Consider the following 19,606-nt stretch of genomic DNA (forward strand, 5'->3'; position numbering starts at 1 on the left):
CAGCTGATTAAATCCTCACTGTTAAAGACTAGTTTTACAGATTTTAATTTTAGAGGATGAAGTGTGTTTCATTGCACAGGAGAGTAGACATTATGTTACCAGAAATATTACAAGTCATTCCCATTTTCACGTGGCACTGACATGAAATTCTTGGAGTAAGAGAGTTAGCACTGTGATACCACTGGTGCAAGATTTGTTTGGACAGTTTTGTCCAGTGGAGACCCAGTGTTTTTTTCTGTTTGCCTAACAGATTCTCATTGCGAAAGATTTGGTGGTTGCATCAATGAAACTGAGTTTTCTGTTTTGTTTGTCCTGGTAATGGCCTTATCCTTTATTCAAATATCTATGCCACACCCATCAGTGAAAGGAAAATCTCACATGAAACACTCCATGCAGTTACCTAGCAGTGACTTCAGGTAGCCAAACAATTGCATAATTTATATGTAGCTCATCCCTGCTACTCCAATTTCCAGCCCCACCTGGCTTTGTACTTTCAATCAAGATGCATTTTAGCAGGCTTGTCTGGCATAGTATTTCTGTTTTCCATGCAGCCCAGGGATAATACTCCTGTTTTACACAGAACTTACACTGGAAAGCTCTCAATGATCACTTAAATTATCTGGCCCACAAATTTTGTGGATTCCATTCTCCTGAACACAGGTGAAATCTGGCACAATTTATCGCCTGGAATTTTGGGGCCATTTTTCCCTTTAGTGATTACCTTCAGATTTTTCCTTCCATGTTACCAACCAAAGAGAACAACTAATTTTAACTGCATCTCTATTGTTATTTATGGCAGTCATATTTGTCTGCAATTCAGTAGTAACTACATTTTAAAATTGTGTGCAAAATAGTTTGAGACATACTGAGAATGAGTCAAGGTTTTTTTAAAATTAGCTTATATTTATTTTTAAGTGTAAACATGGAGTGTTCCGTCCAGTAAATTGGCTAAGAGTTGCCAAGACTTGTCTTGTGATCGGAATCTAACTTCATTTCATTAGTGTCAGGGTACATCAAATGGAATTCTAAGCATGTACAGAGTTTTATATTGTAGCTGTAGGGTTAAAACATCAAACTTCGTAAAATTGGAAGATTTCAAAGAAAGTAATGTTAAAAACCACCTTAAATTTGATTAATTGTCACTGCTCCTACAATCAATTTATGTTACCTTTAAGCAGCTTTTAAATTCTGCTCTGGCACATTTTTATTGTAAGTTTGACATGTTAAAGCTTGCAAGTTATCTGCATAATAATGATAACGATTTTTTGGAATCTGGAATGAAAGTAAAAATGACTTTCGGCTAAATTATATACTACATAGCAGTCAGGTGCCACACTGTTAACAATGTTTAATAACATGCAAGTTATCATCTTTACTTAAGTTCTCATTCTCTATTTTAATGTTACTGATGGGCTTATTTTTAATGGGTATGGCTAATTAAAATGGCAGAAAAAGCAGTCACAAAAAGGCCTACAGGTATATTCAGAATTAAGAGATCATTATCAGAAGTTTTTGGTCAAGAAAATGGGACTTTGAATGCAGGGACTCTGAGTCATTTTGTTAATGGAATCTCTATAATGGAATAACAGAGTGTCACATTTGTACACTGACTTTCATGACCATCTGAATTACAACTAGTAAAATAGTATTGAATATAGTCTGTATTATAACATTGGGAAGTGGAATTATCTTGGAGGCTGGATATAAATATTTCTCTATGTATTTCCTCCTTCGTAGTCATTGCTTAGATTAAAAAGGATATAAGATGAAGGAAGAAGTCATCCTAGTTTATAGACCACAAAACTGACAAAGACCACTGCTTCACAAAAAGAATTTCCTCTTACAGTTGAGGCATTGTATCAAATCCGAAAATTTGTTCTAGTTGCTAGTCTGGTTAGTAATAGTGATGGGAGATAAAGCACTACCTCCTCCGTTGATTGATAGATATTTTAATTAGTATTCACAAGTTAAACATAATGCTGTATCCTACAAACTTTTTGCATTGTGAATAAATGGTATACGATTCTATCCTTGTAAATCTGTTGGTGATAGTACAAAGGTAACTCCTTTGGGTATATTTAAAATTAGGAGAAATATATCTAGATACTTATTTGACTGAATGCATTTTAGAAACGAGTGTTAGCAGAATATATAAAAGTTTTTCAGCTGGTAACTTTATAATAAATGACACTAAAAGGAAAAATAAATAGATAATTATTTTAGAGAGTCAGCAGAGGCATGATGGACCAAATGGGCATCTTTTGGTCTCTAAAATTTTATGATTCTGGCAAAGATTTTTGACCTGAAACTTTAACTGTTTCCATTTCCACAGAAGCTGCCTGACCTGCTGAGTGTTTTTCAGACTTTTGTTGTTTGCAGTTTTTGATTTTCATTTATGATTCTGTAATCAATTGGTGATGTTTTCTTATGCGATCAGTAGATTTACTGTTAGTTCTGTCATTGATCTCTGCTGATATAATTATGAAATGTAATCTTGCATATTTAATAATGTTGATATTAGCATAATCATCCTGGGGTAATTTACAAAAACTGAGTGTAATATAGACGGTGGAATGTTGGAATCCATGTTATTTAGTCTTAATAGATGTTATAGCAGGTAGTGCTGCTGCCTCAGCTCTAGTGACCTGGGTTCGATTATGACCTCTGGTGCTGTCTGTGTGGAGTTTGCACGTTCTCCCTGTGACTGTATAGGTGCTCCAGTTTCCTCCCACATCCCAAAGACATGTTGGTTTTCAGATTAATTAGCTACTGTATATTAATCTTTCCATAGGTGTATGGTAGGAGAATCAAGGTGGAGTTGATGAGCATATGAAAGAGAATAGGTTACAGGGAAATAAGTGGAGGGATGGGATTGATGCTCTGAGAGTCGGCATTGCTTAGTGAGCCAAACGCTTTCTTCTATGTTGTAAGAAAATATGAAATAAAAATATCGAGATTAAAACAGGAAAAAAGTAATTATTCAATACTGTGATCCTGTTTTAAGTGAAGTATGAAGTAGATTGTTTTGGAAATTAATATCAACTTCTGGACATTTCTAAGTCATGTTGGCCTAATCTGTAATTCAGGATAGCTGTCCAAGACAGCTTGCAAGTATCACAATTATGTTCTGGGACACAAATTATATTGTACCTCATGATGAGCTGCCGTGGTTTTTGGATGAAAATTTACAAAAAAAATCCAGGTTTATTCAGTGAGAGCAGTAATGACTTAATTGGTTGAATGCTTTTCATTCAACCAGAATTGTATGATCTTATATTCCTCAGTTTCCACCCATAAATACTCTCTTAACTTGTTTGTATTTAATTGATTTTTTTTGTCATTTCCATTTTTTGCCAGTTAATTCTCTCCCTTGCTGTTCAGTTTCTAGCATCATCAATTTTCCTTAGTTGAGAAGGAGGACAAATAATTTGTTTCTGGCTGTCTGATCAGAGGTCAAAATTTTCCTTGACAGTGCTGTCACTGTACCAGGAACACTGATGAAGCTCAAGTGAATTTCCTAGCCTGAGCTGCTTGATGAGAGAGGTTGATTTGAGTTCTGTGTCCACATGTTAACTTTCAGTCACTCATTTATAAGGTCACCTTGGTTCCTTTGGATATCCACATTTTTCAATTTCCCATGAGCATAAAACCCACCGCAGTAGATGAGATATTTAAACTTAATTAATTAAGTGTCTCTGCAATTAAAAAAAAAACAAGGATCAGTAATGTTGACTTTGAAGCTACTTGGTTTAGTCAGATGGGATTTTATGACATTGATAGCCTGCACAGAAGGAAGCTTCCCATCTTTACCTGAGAAAAAAAAGGACTGCAGGTGCTGGAATCTAGATGAAAAACACAATGACGTTGGAGGAACTCAGCAGGCCAGGCAGTATCCGCGGAGAAAAGCAGGCAGTCAACGTTTCGTCAGGACCCTTCTTCAGGACTGAAGATGGGAAAAGGGGAAGCCCAATATATAGGAGGGAAAAGCAGAGCAGTGATAGGTGGACAAAAGTGGGGGGGGGGCCGCGGGGTGGGCACAGGGTGGTGATAGGTAGATGCAGGTAAGAGATATTGATAGGCAGGTGCGGGGGAGGAGGGGAGAGCAGATCCACCAGCGGATGGGTCAAAGGTAAGGAGAGAGAGGAAAAAAAGGCTAGGAAAGGGAAGAAAAGAAGGGGGGAGGGGGGGAGGCGTTTGTGGGGAAGGGGGGTGGGGATTACCTAAAGTGGGAGAATTCCATGTTCATGCCATTAGGCTGCAAAGTTCCAAGACAGAAGATGAGGTGCTGTTCCTCCAGTTTGCGCTTGGAATTCTCCTGGCAGTGGAGGAGGCCGAGGACTGACATCAGTGATAGTGTGGGAGGGGGAGTTGAAGTGACTGGCAACAGGGAGATGCAGATCGCGGTTACGGACAGAGCGCAGGTGTTCTGTGAAACAGTCACCTAGTCTGTGTTTGGTCTCACCAATGTAGAGGAGGCCACACTTGGAGCACCGAATGCAGTAGATGATACTAAGGGAAAATTGGTCATTGGTCAAAACTGGTCAAAAACATTGAATTCTCCCATTTTAGCTAATCCTAACCCACCTTCCCACAACCCCACCACTCCCCCCCCCCCCACCACCATGCTTCTTCTTCCCTCTCGTAGCCTTTTTTTCCCTCTCTCTTCTTACCTTTGACCCATCCCCCGGTGGATCTGCTCTCCCCTCCTCCCCCGCACCTGCCTACCACTGTCTTTTGCCTGCATCTATCTATCACTACCCTGTGCCAACCCCGCCTCCCCTCTTTTGTCTACCTATCACTGCTCTGCTTTTCCCTCCTATATATTGGGCTTCCTTTTCTCCCCATCTTCAGTCCTGAAGAAGGGTCCTGACCCAAAACGTTGACCGCCTGTTTTCCTCCACAGATGCTGCCTGACCTGCTGAGTTCCTTCAGCATCATCGTGTCTTTCATCTAGATTCCAGCATCTGCAGTTCTTTGTTTCTTAAGTAAAGATGGGAAGCTTCCTTCTGTGCAGGCTATCAATGTCATAAAATCCCATCTGATTCAACCAAGTAGCTTCATAGTCAACATTACTGATCCTTTTTTTTAATTCCAGAGTTACTTAATTAAATTTAGATATCTCATCTGCTGCGGTGAGCTTTATGCTCTTGGGAAATTGGAAAATGTTGATGTCCAAAGGAACCAAGGTGACCTTATAAATGAGTGACTGAAAGTTAACATGTAGACACAAAACTCAAATTAACCTCTTTCATCAAGCAGCTCAGGCCAGGAAATTCCTTTGATATTCATCAGTGTTCCTGGTACAGTGACAGCACTGTCAAGGAAATTCTTGACCTCTGTGATCAGACCTATTACCACCCTGTGCCCACCTTGCCTCCCCCCTTTTGTCCACCTATCACTGCTCTGGTTTTCCCCCTATATATTGGGCTTCCCCTTTTCCTATCTTCAGTCCTTAAGAAGGGTCCTGACCCGAAACGTTGACTGCCTGCTTTCCTCCATGGATGCTGCCTGGCCTGCTGAGTTCCTCCAGCATCATCGTGTTTTTCATCCCATCTTTACCTGGTCTGTTTTATATGAACCTAAACCCCAGCAATGGCTGGAGTGTCTAGAACCATGGGTTTCCATCTCAAAATAAGAAGTCAGCGGTTCAGGACAAAAGTAAGAAGAAATTTCTTCACGTAGAGGGTGATGAATCTTTGGAATTTTCTTGGAGTATATTCAAGGCAGAGATTGATAGATTTATAGATATTAAGGCAATCAAAGGATTTGATAGTACAGGAAAGGAACCCTGAGGTAAAAGATCAACCATGATCTTATTGAAGGGCAGAGCAGGCTCAAGGGACCAACTGACCCACTCCTGCTCCCAATGTTTTATGTTCTAATGTAAATGACCTAGCAAACCACAATGTTCAGAGGCATTTACGGATGGGCAATAAGTGCTAACTTAGCCAGTGCTGCCCGCATTACCATAAATGAAAGAAAAAAAACTAAGTTTACTTTTATCCCAACCAGACAAGCTGCTTTATTGGTTCTCACCCCCAAACCATGAGATACAGTGCCAGGCAGGACAATTGTGCTCAAGAAAAAAGTTAAGCTATCCATTTGCTGTTGTAATATTGCCTTGATAGTCTTGGAGTGTATGATCCTAAAGGCCTTACCAAAGTCTAATGTCAGGCAACCTGGAAAGGGTGAGAATTGTAAAACAAAAATGACTGTAATGCAAGATATCAGTATGGATTTTCTTCCCTCTGATTTCATTGAGAAAACATACATATATTTTTACAGTCCTATTCTCAGTTTCCATGAGAAAAATCTAATCTAACATCAGTAAGCTGGAAAGAGTGCAAAGAAGATGTACAAGAATGTTGCCAGGACTTGAGGGCCTGAGTTATAGGGAGAGGTTGGGCAGGCTGGAGCTTTATTCCTTGGAATGTAAGAGACTGAGGGGTACCTTATAGAGGTGTATAATATCATGAGGGACATAGATAGGGTGAATGCACATAGTCTTTTACCAGGGAAAGGGAACCAAAAACTAGAGGGCCTAGGTTTAAGGTGAGAGGGGAAAGATTTAACAGGGACCTGAGGGGCAACTTCTTTATGCAGAGGATGGTGCATATATTGAACGAGCTGCCAGAGGAAGTGGTTGAGGCAGGTACAATAACAACATTTAAAACATTTGAATAAGTACATGGACAGGAAAGGTTTAGAGGGAAATGGGCCAAACATGGGCAAATGGGACTAGCTCAGTGGGTACCATGGTCGGCACGGATGAGTTGGGCCCAAGGGCCTGTTTCCGTGCTGTATTGCTCTATGACTAATTTTACCCTGTTTTAATTCAGTGTTCCCATGTAAGTAAAGTTAAAGCCACATTTGCAAGCCATCGCATGCAATGCATTTGTAAAACATTTTTTCTGTAGGAAGATAGATACTTCAGTATTCCCAGCAACTGTCATTTTGGCTGGTTAGTTTTTCCTTCTCCTTAAATCTCAGAAGTTTTATATAGGGACGTGAATACAGTAATTGCATGTCCATTTCTGAGAAGCACACTTAGTCATGATTGATTTTACATTGTCATGATATTCTGTAGCAGTACAATGTGACCAGTTTGGCATTGTAAAGTGATTTTTTTTAATACCTGCGTGTTATGTATGTGAGACAGTAGAAACAAACATCTTTTGCAATGATTATTGATTGTATTTGCTTTACTTAAAATTACTGTCAATCTATTATTACTTAGATTGCCTCTGTAGTGGTTTTTAAACAGCATACTTCTGTTAGAGTCATAGAGTTGTAAAGCACAGAAATGGGCCCTGTGGCCGAGCATGTTCATGTCGATCTTTTTGCTGAACCGCACTAACCCCATTTACCTGCATTAGGATCGTATCCTTCTGTACCTTGCCAATTTAACTGTGTAATATAATTTTTCCTCCACATTCCTACATCTGCAGTCTCTTGTGTCTCAGAGGTTTGGGGGGATATGGGCCAAATGCAGACAAATGGGGCTAGCTCAGGAGGGCACCTTGGTCAGCATGACGAGTTGGGCTGAAGGGCCTGTTTCTTGCGCTGTATAAATCTATCTATCTATAAATGCCCTTTAAACATAGTGATTGTATCTGATTCCACCACCTTCTTTGGCCCCACTTTCCAGATGTCAACCGTTCTGTATATAAAAGAAACTTACCGCTCAGATCCCCTTTAAAACTCCTGCCTCTCATCTTAAAACTATGCCTTCTTGTTTTTGATATCAAATATAACTTCAATTTGTATTACATCAGAAGAGAAGAAACTTCTTCATCGTGTGGGAATGATATTACTTACATTTCCTATGCAAGCGGTGAAGAGTAAAACCATGATAGTCATATTACTTGATTTCTTTTCTAGATAATATATTTAAGCTTGTGAGACATTGTGTTATTTTTATTGTTGCAAGTGGAGTTTTTTTATGCAGGAGTAGTTTCTGTGAAAAAAAACTTCATCTGGACATAGTAACTTTTGAGAAGACATTTGAAAAGGCCTTTTTCATTGAGTTGGCTCACCTGGCTATACAAACGCACTATTGTTGGTTGAGTTTCATTGATTTTTCATCTCTTCAGTACTTCTGTGCAAAAATGTCTACACAACTCTCTTCAGCTGAAGGCTGTGAGATAAAAGCCATCATAGTTGGTTAGCACCATAAATTCCATTCCCTTGACACTGACTCCACCTCCTTCTGGGTTACTGTCTCGAGTTGAACCTGACTCTTTACAAACTCTGAAATCTCTGTTGTGGATTATACCCTGTTTTACTTAGAGATTTGAATACACTATTGTATCTACTGCTGCAATTCTATACCTATCTTTTCAATTGGGTTCAGTTATTCCAATAGTTTGGTGGATGGTTTCCCATCCTGCATAACCTCCAGCTCATCCAACGCTCTGATTTTCAAATAACATCCCAATGCCCGTAATATCTGTCCTCAGTGAACCATGCTAGCTCTTGATTCCCCTAACCTTAGGTGTAAATATTTGATCTGATCTTTAAACTCTTTCATGGTTTCACCACTCTTTGTCTCTGCAGCATCCTTGCAACCCTATGATGTCCAATTCCTCTCTCTACAGTCCTTTGATTTCTTTATCTCTTTCTTTCCATTTACCAACTATTCAGAGCTGTACCTTTAATAGAATGATCGTGCCCTTGATACACATCATCTTTCTTCACCTTCCTGCCCCTCCTTTACCTTTCTCTCTTTTGTAAAGACTTCTTCACATCCACAGTTAACCAAGATTTTTTGTCACTCTCTTTAATTGTTCTTCCTTTAGCTTGGCATGTTTTCCTCATGAAATGCCCTTCGTACCTTTAAGGCTTTACATGAGTCAAATTTGTTAGTATTACTGTTGTTCCTCACTTTCCTTGGAAACAAGTCCAAACCTGTGGACACTTCATCTGGCAGCAGACAGATCTCTGTTGAGTGCTGTGAAAAATCTTAGTTAAAACTGCTTACGTTTAACAACTATCTGTCCGTGAAGTGTTTGCCCTTACATGGTACTCAAACTCAAGCATATTGTATCCTTCAGCAACTTGGCAGTTCTGCAAATGTTGCTGTAATTTGTCACTTTTTTCAGAATGAGACTGCTATATTAATGCCAGGTTGCCATTTTGGTGCCGGTGGAATGATTTTGGAGTAATTTACCATGATAGTCTTATGTCAATCAGGAATGCATTAGATCAGTGGTTTTCAAACTTATTTTCAAGTGCCCCGCTTTTACTAAATGGTTCACCCATGTGACCCAATAATAATAGGTTCTCCAATCTACAAACTAGCATTTGTTTAAAGGAAAGAAGGTAGTGATCCATTTTTAACAACTCACCCAGGTGTTGCAGCACCTAGTTTGCATTAGACAATCCCATTAGTTGTTACTGGAAAATCATTGTTCTGTCAGAAATATTGTAGAGTAACTTCAGGTGATCTCATGTGAAAGAAAATACCTATTTTTCAATGAATCGGTATTGAAAACTTTATTATGACTGGATAGGTCATACAAGTTGTGAGGTCATGGAGTGGATGTGCAGGACACTGGTGAGGCAACACCTGGAGTTTTGTGTTCTGCTTTGGTTGCCCTGCTATAGGAAGGATGTTATTAAACTGGAAAGAGTGCAGAAAGGATTTACAAGGATACTGCCAGGACTTGAGGGACTGAATTACAGGGAGAGTGTGAGCAGGCTAGGACTTTATTCCTTAGAACGTAGGAGACTGAGAAGTGATCTTAAAGAGGTATATAAAATCATGAGAGGCATAGATAGGGTGAATGCACTCAGTCCTTTTCCCAGAGTTGGAATATCAAGAACTAGAGGGCATAGGTTTAAGGTGAGAGGGGAAAGATTGAAGAGGAACTTGAGGGGCAACTTTTTTACACAAAGGGTGGTATCTATGTGGAATGTGCTGCCAGAGGAAATGGTTGAGGCAGGTACGATAACAACTTTTAAAAGGCAGTTGGACTGGTACATGGATAGGAAAGGTTTAGAAAGTTATGGGCCAAATGCTGGCAAATGGGACTAGCTTGGATGGGGCATCCTGGTTTGCATGAACCAGTTGGGCTAAAGGGCCTGTTTCCATGCTGTATAACTCTATGAGGTCACCAAACACTTGAGTAATTACACCTTTGCTTAATTGTCTATAAAAATGTTTCCATCATTTGAGGTGATAGTTCTTAGTTTATAAACAAGGATAGGTGAGGACACAGGAAACATTGTTCTTATTCTGTGAGGGAGAGTGCAGGAAAAGGAAAAAGGCCTGTTCAAGCTTGGTCTAGGTAAAAGGAAGGCATATTGGAAGCACTGCTGTTGAACATAACGTCATCAGAGTAAATGCAATGGAGAAGGAGAATCTGAGAATATGGGGTTCTTAAGGCTTGCAGCGTGGGAGGACTTATCATCAAGTAGTTGTGGGAGTTTGTTAGCATAGTGGACACTGATTATAGCGACGCGATAGTGTAGCGGTTAGCATAACGCTGTTACAGCGCCAGTGACCCGGGTTCAATTCCACCGCTGTCTGTAAGGAGTTTGTACGTTCTCCCCGTGTCTGCGTGGGTTTCCTCCGGGTGCTCCGGTTTCCTCCCACATTCCAAAAGACATACGGGTTAGGAAGTTGTGGGCATGCTATGTTGGCGCCAGAAGCGTGGCAACACTTGCGGGCTGCCCCCAGCACATTCTCAGCAATGCAAAAAGACACATTTCACTGTGTGTTTCGATGTACATGTGACTAATAAATAAATTTTATAAATATTATTATATAAAAAAACTATTCCCTGATATGGAGAAAGAGAAGACCAGTAAAGGAAAGGAATATTCAGAGGTAGGTTATGTGTAGGAAAGAGCTGGGTATAAATTGTCAACAGAGGTGATGAAACTTTCTAGTTCAGCATGGACACAGTAAGTGGTCATCAATCAACTAATAAAGAGGTGAAAGAGGGATCGGGAGTAGGACTGAAACATTTTCCCACGAAGAACCAGACTTGGCTTGGACCCATGTTATTCCCATAGCTACATCCCATTGAAGGAGTGAGTGGACTTGTAGGAGAAGTCATCTATTTTGTCATTTAACTCGCTTGCCTGCCACCCTACTGCACACCTTCTCATTTGTTTTCCTACCCCTTCTCCCCTTTCTTTGCATCATAAGATTTGGTTTTATTCTAACTTTTCCCAGTTTTGATAAAATGTGATCAACAATAACATTTTTTTCTTCGGTATTTTTAATTTTATTTCAGATTTGCAGCATCTGCAGCATTTTACTTTTGGATCTGTTATATGGTTTTAAAAAGTTTAATTTTTTTTTGTCATTGCAGGCAGTTACTTAATTCACCAAGTGAAGCATATTCAGATGCCTTATCCATTAATGGTCAAAACTATGAAGAGCCAAGTTTGGAACCGATAAATTTGTCAATGTTCCAATGTAGAAATGGCGAACAAATGCAGGTCTGTAATCTTTTCCACATATATCTGTATTTCTGGCAAATGGACTCAGAATTGTGGGCATTTGGCATAATTTAGACATTTGCACAGTAATATTTTGAATCATTAAAAAAAGCATAAAAGTTAACTATAATAGGTAGTAGTTACGTTAACAACCTAGAAACCTGAATGTCCTGAATCAGTCCTACCTTGAAAAGTTGTGGAATTAAATTCAGTAAATAATTTGTTGGATAGAATTTGGAGATTAACCTTAGATTTCTAGTAAGTTATAAACTTCTAATTGTTCATCTAACATCTTTAAAGAATGGAAGCTGTCCCCGTTTGGACATAATGTGACTCTGGTCTCATGCTATGTGTTCTGACTTAATTGAAAAACAACATCTGCATTTGCTGGAAATATGAAACAAAAAAGCTGAAAATGCTCAGCAAGTCAGGCAGCCTCTGTGGAGAGTGAATAGAGTCAACTTTTCAGGTTGATGAACTTTGACCAGAACTAAGTAAAGTTGGAAATCAAACATGTTTAAAAAAACAGTCATGAAATTTTATGGAGGTGGTCATGAAAGACAGCAGATTTTCTCAGTATTGTGCCCCAATTCAGTTTGGAATCAACATGACCAAAACAAGAACATTTTTGGATGTGAAATCCTCCTAGTTATTAGTTAGCTGCTGCTTAAAAAACAAGAAGAAGATAGAAGGAGAACTTTTACTTCATATGGTGCCTTTCAGTATATCCCAAAGAGCTTTGAATCCAATGCAGGAGACATGAAAAGTAGTCATTGTTACAATGTGGGAAATTGACATCCAGTTTTGTTCACATCAGGCTCCCATAAACAGCACATTTGCTGCTTGAAGGGTAAACCTTGGCCTAGATACCTGCAATAATGTTTCTACTTTTTGAAATAGTTGCATGGGTAATACAGATAGTGTAATGTCTCATCCGAAAGGCAGTGCAGCATTACCTTAGCACCGCACAGATTCTTGTGCTCAAGTCTGCTGAGTGAGACTTGAACCTACGACCTTTTAACTTAGAGATAAAAGCATTGCCAAGTGACTTAGACTTTACAGTGCAAGGATTTTGGCACTTCTGCACCAAGTTATTGGTTGTGATGGTGTGTGCCTTAATACATCTGTGATTAATAGAACATTTAGACGGTTTTTAAGGCATTATAATTCGATAAACTCAACCACCTCAGCTTAGTTGTAAATACTGTACCTGACAATTTTGCGCTGTGAACATTTGTTGAAAGCCTGTACGATTTTCTGCATCCCAAACTAACTGCATCCAGGAAAACTAAGGATGAGTTCGATTTAGTTTCACTGGATGGAGGAGGTGGAAAAGGAAGAAGTAACCTTTTTCTCGATCACTGGAAATGGTTCATGCAGCCTGTGCCTGCTGCCCCAGTAGCCTCCATGATGTTTTTATTTTGAAACACTTTAGTATCCTTCTACTGTTCCAAATTTAGAGGATGTCCCATGGGGACAAAGACCTCCATTCTCTGCTGTGGCTGAGGACCATGGATCATTGTGTATGTTACATCTTCCATAATGTGGAGCTGTAGAAGACAAGTATCAGCAGGAGTTTGGGAGTGCTGTCGAACAGAGGGACCTAGGAGTACATGGTTCCCTGAAAGTGGTGTCGCAGGTAGACAGGGTGGTGAAGAATGTTTTAGGCATGCTGGCCTTCATCAGTTAGAGCACTGAGTATAGAAGTTGGGATGTTATGTTGAAGATGTACAAGACGTTAGTGAGGCCACATTTGGATATTATGTTCAGGTTTTGGTCATTCTGCTATAGGAAAGATGCCTTTAAGCTGGAAAGAATGCAGAGGAGATTTACGAGGCTGTTACCAGGACTCGAGGGACTGAGTCATGGAGAGAAGTTGAGCAGGTTGGGACTTTCTTCATTGGAGAGTAGGAGAACGAGGGGTGATCTTACAGAGGTGTATAAAATTATGAGTGCCATAGATAGGGTGAATACACACAGTCTGTTTCCCAGGGTTGGAGAATCAAGAACTGGAGGGCATAGGTTTAAGGTGAGAGGGGAGAGATTTAGTAGGAACCTGAGGGGCAACTTTTTCACCCAGAGAGTGGTCAGTATATGGAATGAGCTGACAGAGGAAGTGGTTGAGGTAAGTTCATTAACAACATTTAAAAGGTACTTGGACAGGTACATTGATGGGAAAGATTCAGGGGGATATGGGCCAGATGCAGGCAAATGGGACTAGCTTAGATGGGAATCTTTGTCGGCATGGACCAGCTGGGCCTAAGTGCCTGTTTCCGTGCTGTATGACCTTATGACTACGAGTCTTTATCTGATAAGAATGGAAGCCTCAGAAAAGGATGGGCCAGAAAGAACACTTGGTAGCCCAAGATTCAAGGGATGTATTGATGGGCTTTGCGTGGCCACTAAATACAGCCACAGTAATTTTTTAACCTTGCATTGTATATACCTTAATATAATTAAACAAAATTTTGTCAAGGACATGCTGACAAAGCAGACTAATAAGTAGCTGTTCCATCACAAGGCAGGTCAGAGTGCCAAAAGAAAATACGGTTTCAATGTGAATACAAAAATTAAACTACCATAAAATAATGAAACATTCTGAATGCTCATTTTATCATTCTTAATGATTTGACTACATCTGTGCAGTGCAACTCCAAAGGCTTGAACAGGGCCAATAAGAGACTCTGGTGGATAATGGACAAGAAGTTTGTTGCTGGCAACCTCTGAGTGCTCAAGCCAATGAGCAACCTACTAAAAACCTGATGGATTCTGTTAAGTAGTCTAACCCGGATGACATTTAAGTACAATGTTAGATATTAATAAAGCAAATGTTGAAAGACTAGATAGTCTGGTGTCTGATGGAGGGTAATATCCCACTTTTTCGCGGTTGCTAACTTCCCCTCACCACGAAAGTTGTTCCTCACCACTGTCAAAGCTAGACAGCAGGAAGTGAATATGCAGTGAAAACACCAATTTATTTGGTCCACTTTTATATCAAAGCAGGACTGGAGTTTAATGTATACAAAGCACCCATATGAATTTACACGGAACGCCATAGAAGGAGATCCATGCTACTGCATTGTGTATCTGGCTGCTGTACCCAGGGTGCTGACTGCATGGCAGAATGCTGTAGGGGATCACCCCACAACTTCTGGAAGTGGACTTGTTCATCCATCCTGTTGGAGTGGTCGCAACGTTTGGCATCATCAATTGACGATGTGTCTCACACACTTTATTTTTCGGAAAGAGATAAAGATTTGCAGATATATGGCATCTTTCTCATCTATTTCATAACAATCCAAAGTGCTTTAGAGCAAATGAAGTACTTCAGTCACTGTTATAGCACAAGGAATGGAGCAGAAAATTTGTGTACAGAATGGCCCCACAATCAGCAAAGTGATAATGGCTCAGTGTTTGATGGCCAGAGCACAGAGCTGCACATCTGTTGAGTTGGGAGAGGACAATGCCCTGTCACCTTCCTGCTCACTTAAGGAACTTGGGAAAATAATAATAACCAAGGAAGTGGTAGTAAGTAAAATGTTGGAGCTCCAAGCTGACATATCTCAGAAACCAGGTTTATTATCACTGACATATGTTGTGAAGTTTGTTGTTTTTTGGGAGCAGTACAGTGCAAGACACAAAGACTCTCTGGGTCCTGATGGACTTCATTCCTAAGGTCTTTAAAAAGAGAAGCTTGTGAGATAGTTGATGCATTGGTGTTAATTTTCCAAAATGCCTTAGATCAAGGGAAAGTTCTATTAGATTGGAAAATAGCAAATATATCTCCTTCACTTAAAAAGGGAAGAAATCAGAAAGCAGGAAACTATAGGCCAGAAGCTTAACATCTGTCATAGGAAAATGTTAGAAACTATTATCATTACACTATAGCAGGGCACTCAGATAAATTCAATATAATTGAGCTGTAGATAAAGGTGAACTGGTGGATATATACTGTACTGAAGTTTCCAGAAGGCATTTGATAAGGTGCCACACATCAAATGTAATTGTGGAAAATAAATATTCATGGTCTAGGAGGTAACATATTGACATTGGTAGAAGAGTGGCTGGCTAACAGGAAACAGAGCAGGCATAAATAAGTCTTTTTACTACTTTGGTAATATGTAACAAATAATGAGCCATGAGGATTGGTTGCCGTGGAGTTCACCTTTTTATACAAATGACTTGGTTGAAGACAGTGAAGATATGGTTACTAAATATGCTCTGCCCCGGACATTCTCTCTTCTGCCACCCCCCCCCCCATCGGGCAGAAGATACCAAAGCCTGAAAGCACGTACTGCCAGGCTCAAGGACAGCTTCCATCCCACTGTATAAGACTTTTGAATGGTTCCCTAGTACGATAAGATGGACTCCTGACCTCACAATCTACCTCGTTGTGACCTTGCACCTTACTGCCTGCCTGCACTGCACTTTCTCTGTACTGTAACACTTTATTCTGCATTCTGTTATTATTTTTACCTTGTTCTACGTACTGTTGTCTTGCGTACTGTCTATACAGATCAAATTCATTACAAGTTTTTCACTGTGCCTCAGTACATGTGACAATAATAAACCAACTTACCAAAGATTGAAAGGTGAATTGTGAAGAGAACATTGAGCGACAGAGGGATGTACAGCACTACTCACGTAATTCAGCATGCTCAGGACTTTGGTGCTGAACTGGCAGATTTTCTGACCATTGGATGCTATTGCAATTAATAATCCAAGACGATTTTAATTCACTTGTTTTCAGATGGTATACAGTAGCATAATAAACTTGCCAACAAATCCAGTAAGTTTAAAGGGAGTACAGAAAAGGGGCCCTCTGAGTTTAAAAGGAGCATGGGGCTCCGGTGAGTTTCAAGGGAGCTTGGGAACTGAGGCCCCATGAGTTTCAAGGAACACAGAAACTGGGGCCCCAGTGAGTTGAAAGGGAGTCATAGAGGCATACAGTATGGAAACAGTCCCTTTGGCCCACCAAGTCTGTGCTGACCGTCAACCAGCCTTTTGCACTAATCCTACGTAAATCCCATTTTTTTATTCTCTCCACATTCTCATGCATCCCCTCCCCAGATTCTGGGGAAGCAGGGCCCGAGTGTGTGAAAGGGAGTGTGGGAACCAAGGCCCTTGTATGTTAAAGGGAGCATAGGAATCAGCACCCAGTGAGCCAGATGCTGAATCATCAGGATTTCTATAGCGAAATATCAGAGTTTTACTGTAACTGAGATGTGAGTGGACAAAGATCCGTCTAATTGAGTATAATGTGGGAAAGTGTGAGATTGTCCATTTTGGCAATAAAAATATAAAAGAATCATACTAACCAAATGTTGAGAGATTGCATTGTTCTGGTATACACTGGGATCTGGTACCCTCACTGTAATTCACAGAAGACTAGTATGCATGTACAGCACAGGAAAGCTAACAGAACGTTATTGCTTATTGCTAGGAGAATTGAATACAGAAGTAGGGAGGTTACACTGCAGTCATGTAGGGCATTGATGAAACCACATAGGAGTACTGTGAACAATATTGATCTTATTTAAGGAAAGTGTTAAAGCATTTGTGGCACTTATGGGATGGTTTATGAAAACAGGGTGGCTAAGCTTGTATCCATTGGAGTTTAGAAGAGTGAGAATGGATCTGTTTGAAACATAAGATGCTGAGGGTGGACATAGACAGAAGATTTCTTCTTGTGGGAACATTTAGAATCTGTTTAAAAATAAGGGATCACTTAATGAAGACAAAGATGAGGCAATTTTTTTTCTCTCAGAGGGCTTTAAGTCGTGGATCCTTTTCTTAAGGGACACGGGAAGCAAATGTTTGAATATTTTTAAGGCAGAGGTAAAAAAATACTTGACAAGAAAGTGGGTAAAAGATTACCCTGGATGTACAGGAGTGTGAAACTGAGGTTACAGTCATTTCAGCCGTAATCTTACCAAATGGCAGAACAGGCTTGAGGAGCCAAATGGTCTACTCCTGCCCCGAATTCATATGTTCCCAACTGTAATTTACTACTCTCAACCCACACAATATGTGTGGCTACTTGAGAGGGAGGTAGCACATGACATATCATCCTTGAGAGAGACATCTTACCCTGAGTTTCTTTCTGCAAGTGGTGTCAGTTGGCCTTGTTGACGAGAAAGACCGAAAGGAGAGAAGAAATGGAGAAAATTGAAATGCAAAACGAAGTTAGCTGAGGTCTTGCAGCTGGCTGAAGGTTAAGGGTACAAGTGAGAATCAAGTTGCCTGACTTGAAAGCACCAACTTCATCATCTCAAAATCTGGCAGTTTTGCGTGCATGTCACTGTCCAGTATTTACAAAGTGAATTGCTGCAGAAGTATAAACAAAATACAAAGATCTTTCATCAGACTCTCCAAATATGCAGATAATATCGAGAAGGTAAAGCAGCATATTTGGGGAGAGTGAGGAAAGATCTTTAACCTCGCTGTTAACTCTGTTTCTATCTCCACAAATGCTACTGACCTGCTTTCCAACATTTTCTGCATTTACTTGAATTTTGAGCTCCCACAGTGTTTTGCATTTTTCTCTTCTCTCGTGGGATGTGAGCATTGTTGATAAGGCCAGTATTCAGTGCATATCCTCTAATTAACCTTGAAAGAGTTCTATCAAGTAACAGGATGGTGTATGATAAATGGGGGAACTAGCAAATGGTGGTTTTCCCATCAGCTGTTGCCCTTGTCCTTCTAGGTTGTGGAGGGTGGGGTTTGTAAGGGGCCTTTGAACAAGCTGCCAAGTTGCTGCAGTGTATTTTGTAGACAGTGCACAGAGTAGCCATGGTGATCAGTGTGGAAGGAGGGAATGTGCTGGGTGGTAGATGGGGTACCAGTTAAGTGGGCTGCTTTGTCCTGGGTGGTACTGAGTTGCACTCAGTCTGCCAAGTGGACTGAATTCCATCGTCTAGATGGTGGGAAGATTTTGGGAGTGAATTATTCATTACAGGATACCCAGCTCTGGCTGATTAGTGGCAAGTAATATTCTTGTGCCAGGCTATCACCACCTTTAACGACAGAGAGGCAGCTCTTATATTTATCCAGTTAAACTTCTGGCCAGTGCTGATTCCTGCCTCCCCACCCCCCAACTCCCAGTGCTATTGATGGTAGGAGACACAGTAATGGTAATTCTGTGGTAAATGTCAAGGGGGAAGAGAAACGAGGGACTGCAGATGCTGGAATCTAGATGAAAAAACACGGTGATGCTGGAGGAACTCAGCAGGCCAGCCAGCATCCATGGAGAAAGCAGGCGATCAATGTTCGGGTCAGAACCCTTCTTCAGGAATATCAAGGGGTGTTTTTGCCAGCCTCTCTGTCATTAAATGGTGGTGATAGCCTGGCACTAGAATGTTACTTGCCACTAATCAGCTAAAGGCGCTTGCTTGTTTGCATGCATCCATTGTTCATAACGTGGAACATTCAAATGGCAGTGAATGCTCTATAATCAGCAGCAGATACTCCTGCTGATGATTTCATGATGGAGGTGAGGTTATTCATGAGGCTGCTGAAAATAGGTGGGTAAAGAAAACTGCCCAGTTTTCTCTTGCACAGGGTCTTGGGCCTAAAGTGATTACTCTACAATAACGACAACAACCTTCCTTTGTGCTAGATATGTTTCCAGGCAATGGAGACGTTCTTAATTATACTATGGCAAATGTTAATAAATAAAAATTGAATTGATAATTGAGGTTTATTATTGTCATATGTACCAAGATACAGTGAAAAGCTTTCGTTTACATGCTATCTAGACAGATCATTCCATACATGAGTACCTTGAGGTGATACAAAATGGAAAAAAAAATGCAGAATATAGTGTTACACTGACAGAGAAAGTGCAGTGCAGGTAGGCAAATAAAGTGGAAGGGCCATGGGGAAGTAGATTAAGAGATCGAGAGTTCATCTTCATTGTACAAGACGCCCATCCAGGAGTCTTATAACCACGGGATAGAAACTGTCCTTGAGCCTGGTGGTATGTGTTCTCAAGCTTTTGTATTTTCTGCCTGGTGGAAGGGGGGGAGAAGAGAGAGTGACCGAGGTGAGAAGGGTCTTTGATTATGTTGGCTGCTTTTCTGAGGCAGCAGGAAGTGGGGAGGAGAGGCTGGTGTTTGTGATGGACTGAGCTGTGTCCACAACACGCTGCAGTTTC

At 40.4% G+C, this 19,606-nt stretch overlaps 1 protein-coding gene across 1 annotated transcript in view; it reads left to right on the forward strand.

Moving 5' to 3' along the window:
- The window catches only part of LOC127582732 (protein strawberry notch homolog 2-like), a 133,378-nt gene that overhangs the window by 42,865 nt on the left and 70,907 nt on the right, over positions 1-19,606 (forward strand). The window contains exon 4 of the mRNA XM_052038294.1: positions 11,322-11,451. Within this exon, the coding sequence (XP_051894254.1) occupies positions 11,322-11,451 (130 nt within the window). The remainder of the gene's footprint in view (positions 1-11,321; positions 11,452-19,606) is intronic.

Source organism: Pristis pectinata, chromosome 24 (genome assembly GCF_009764475.1).
Source record: "Pristis pectinata isolate sPriPec2 chromosome 24, sPriPec2.1.pri, whole genome shotgun sequence".
Taxonomy (NCBI): Eukaryota; Metazoa; Chordata; class Chondrichthyes; order Rhinopristiformes; family Pristidae; genus Pristis; species Pristis pectinata.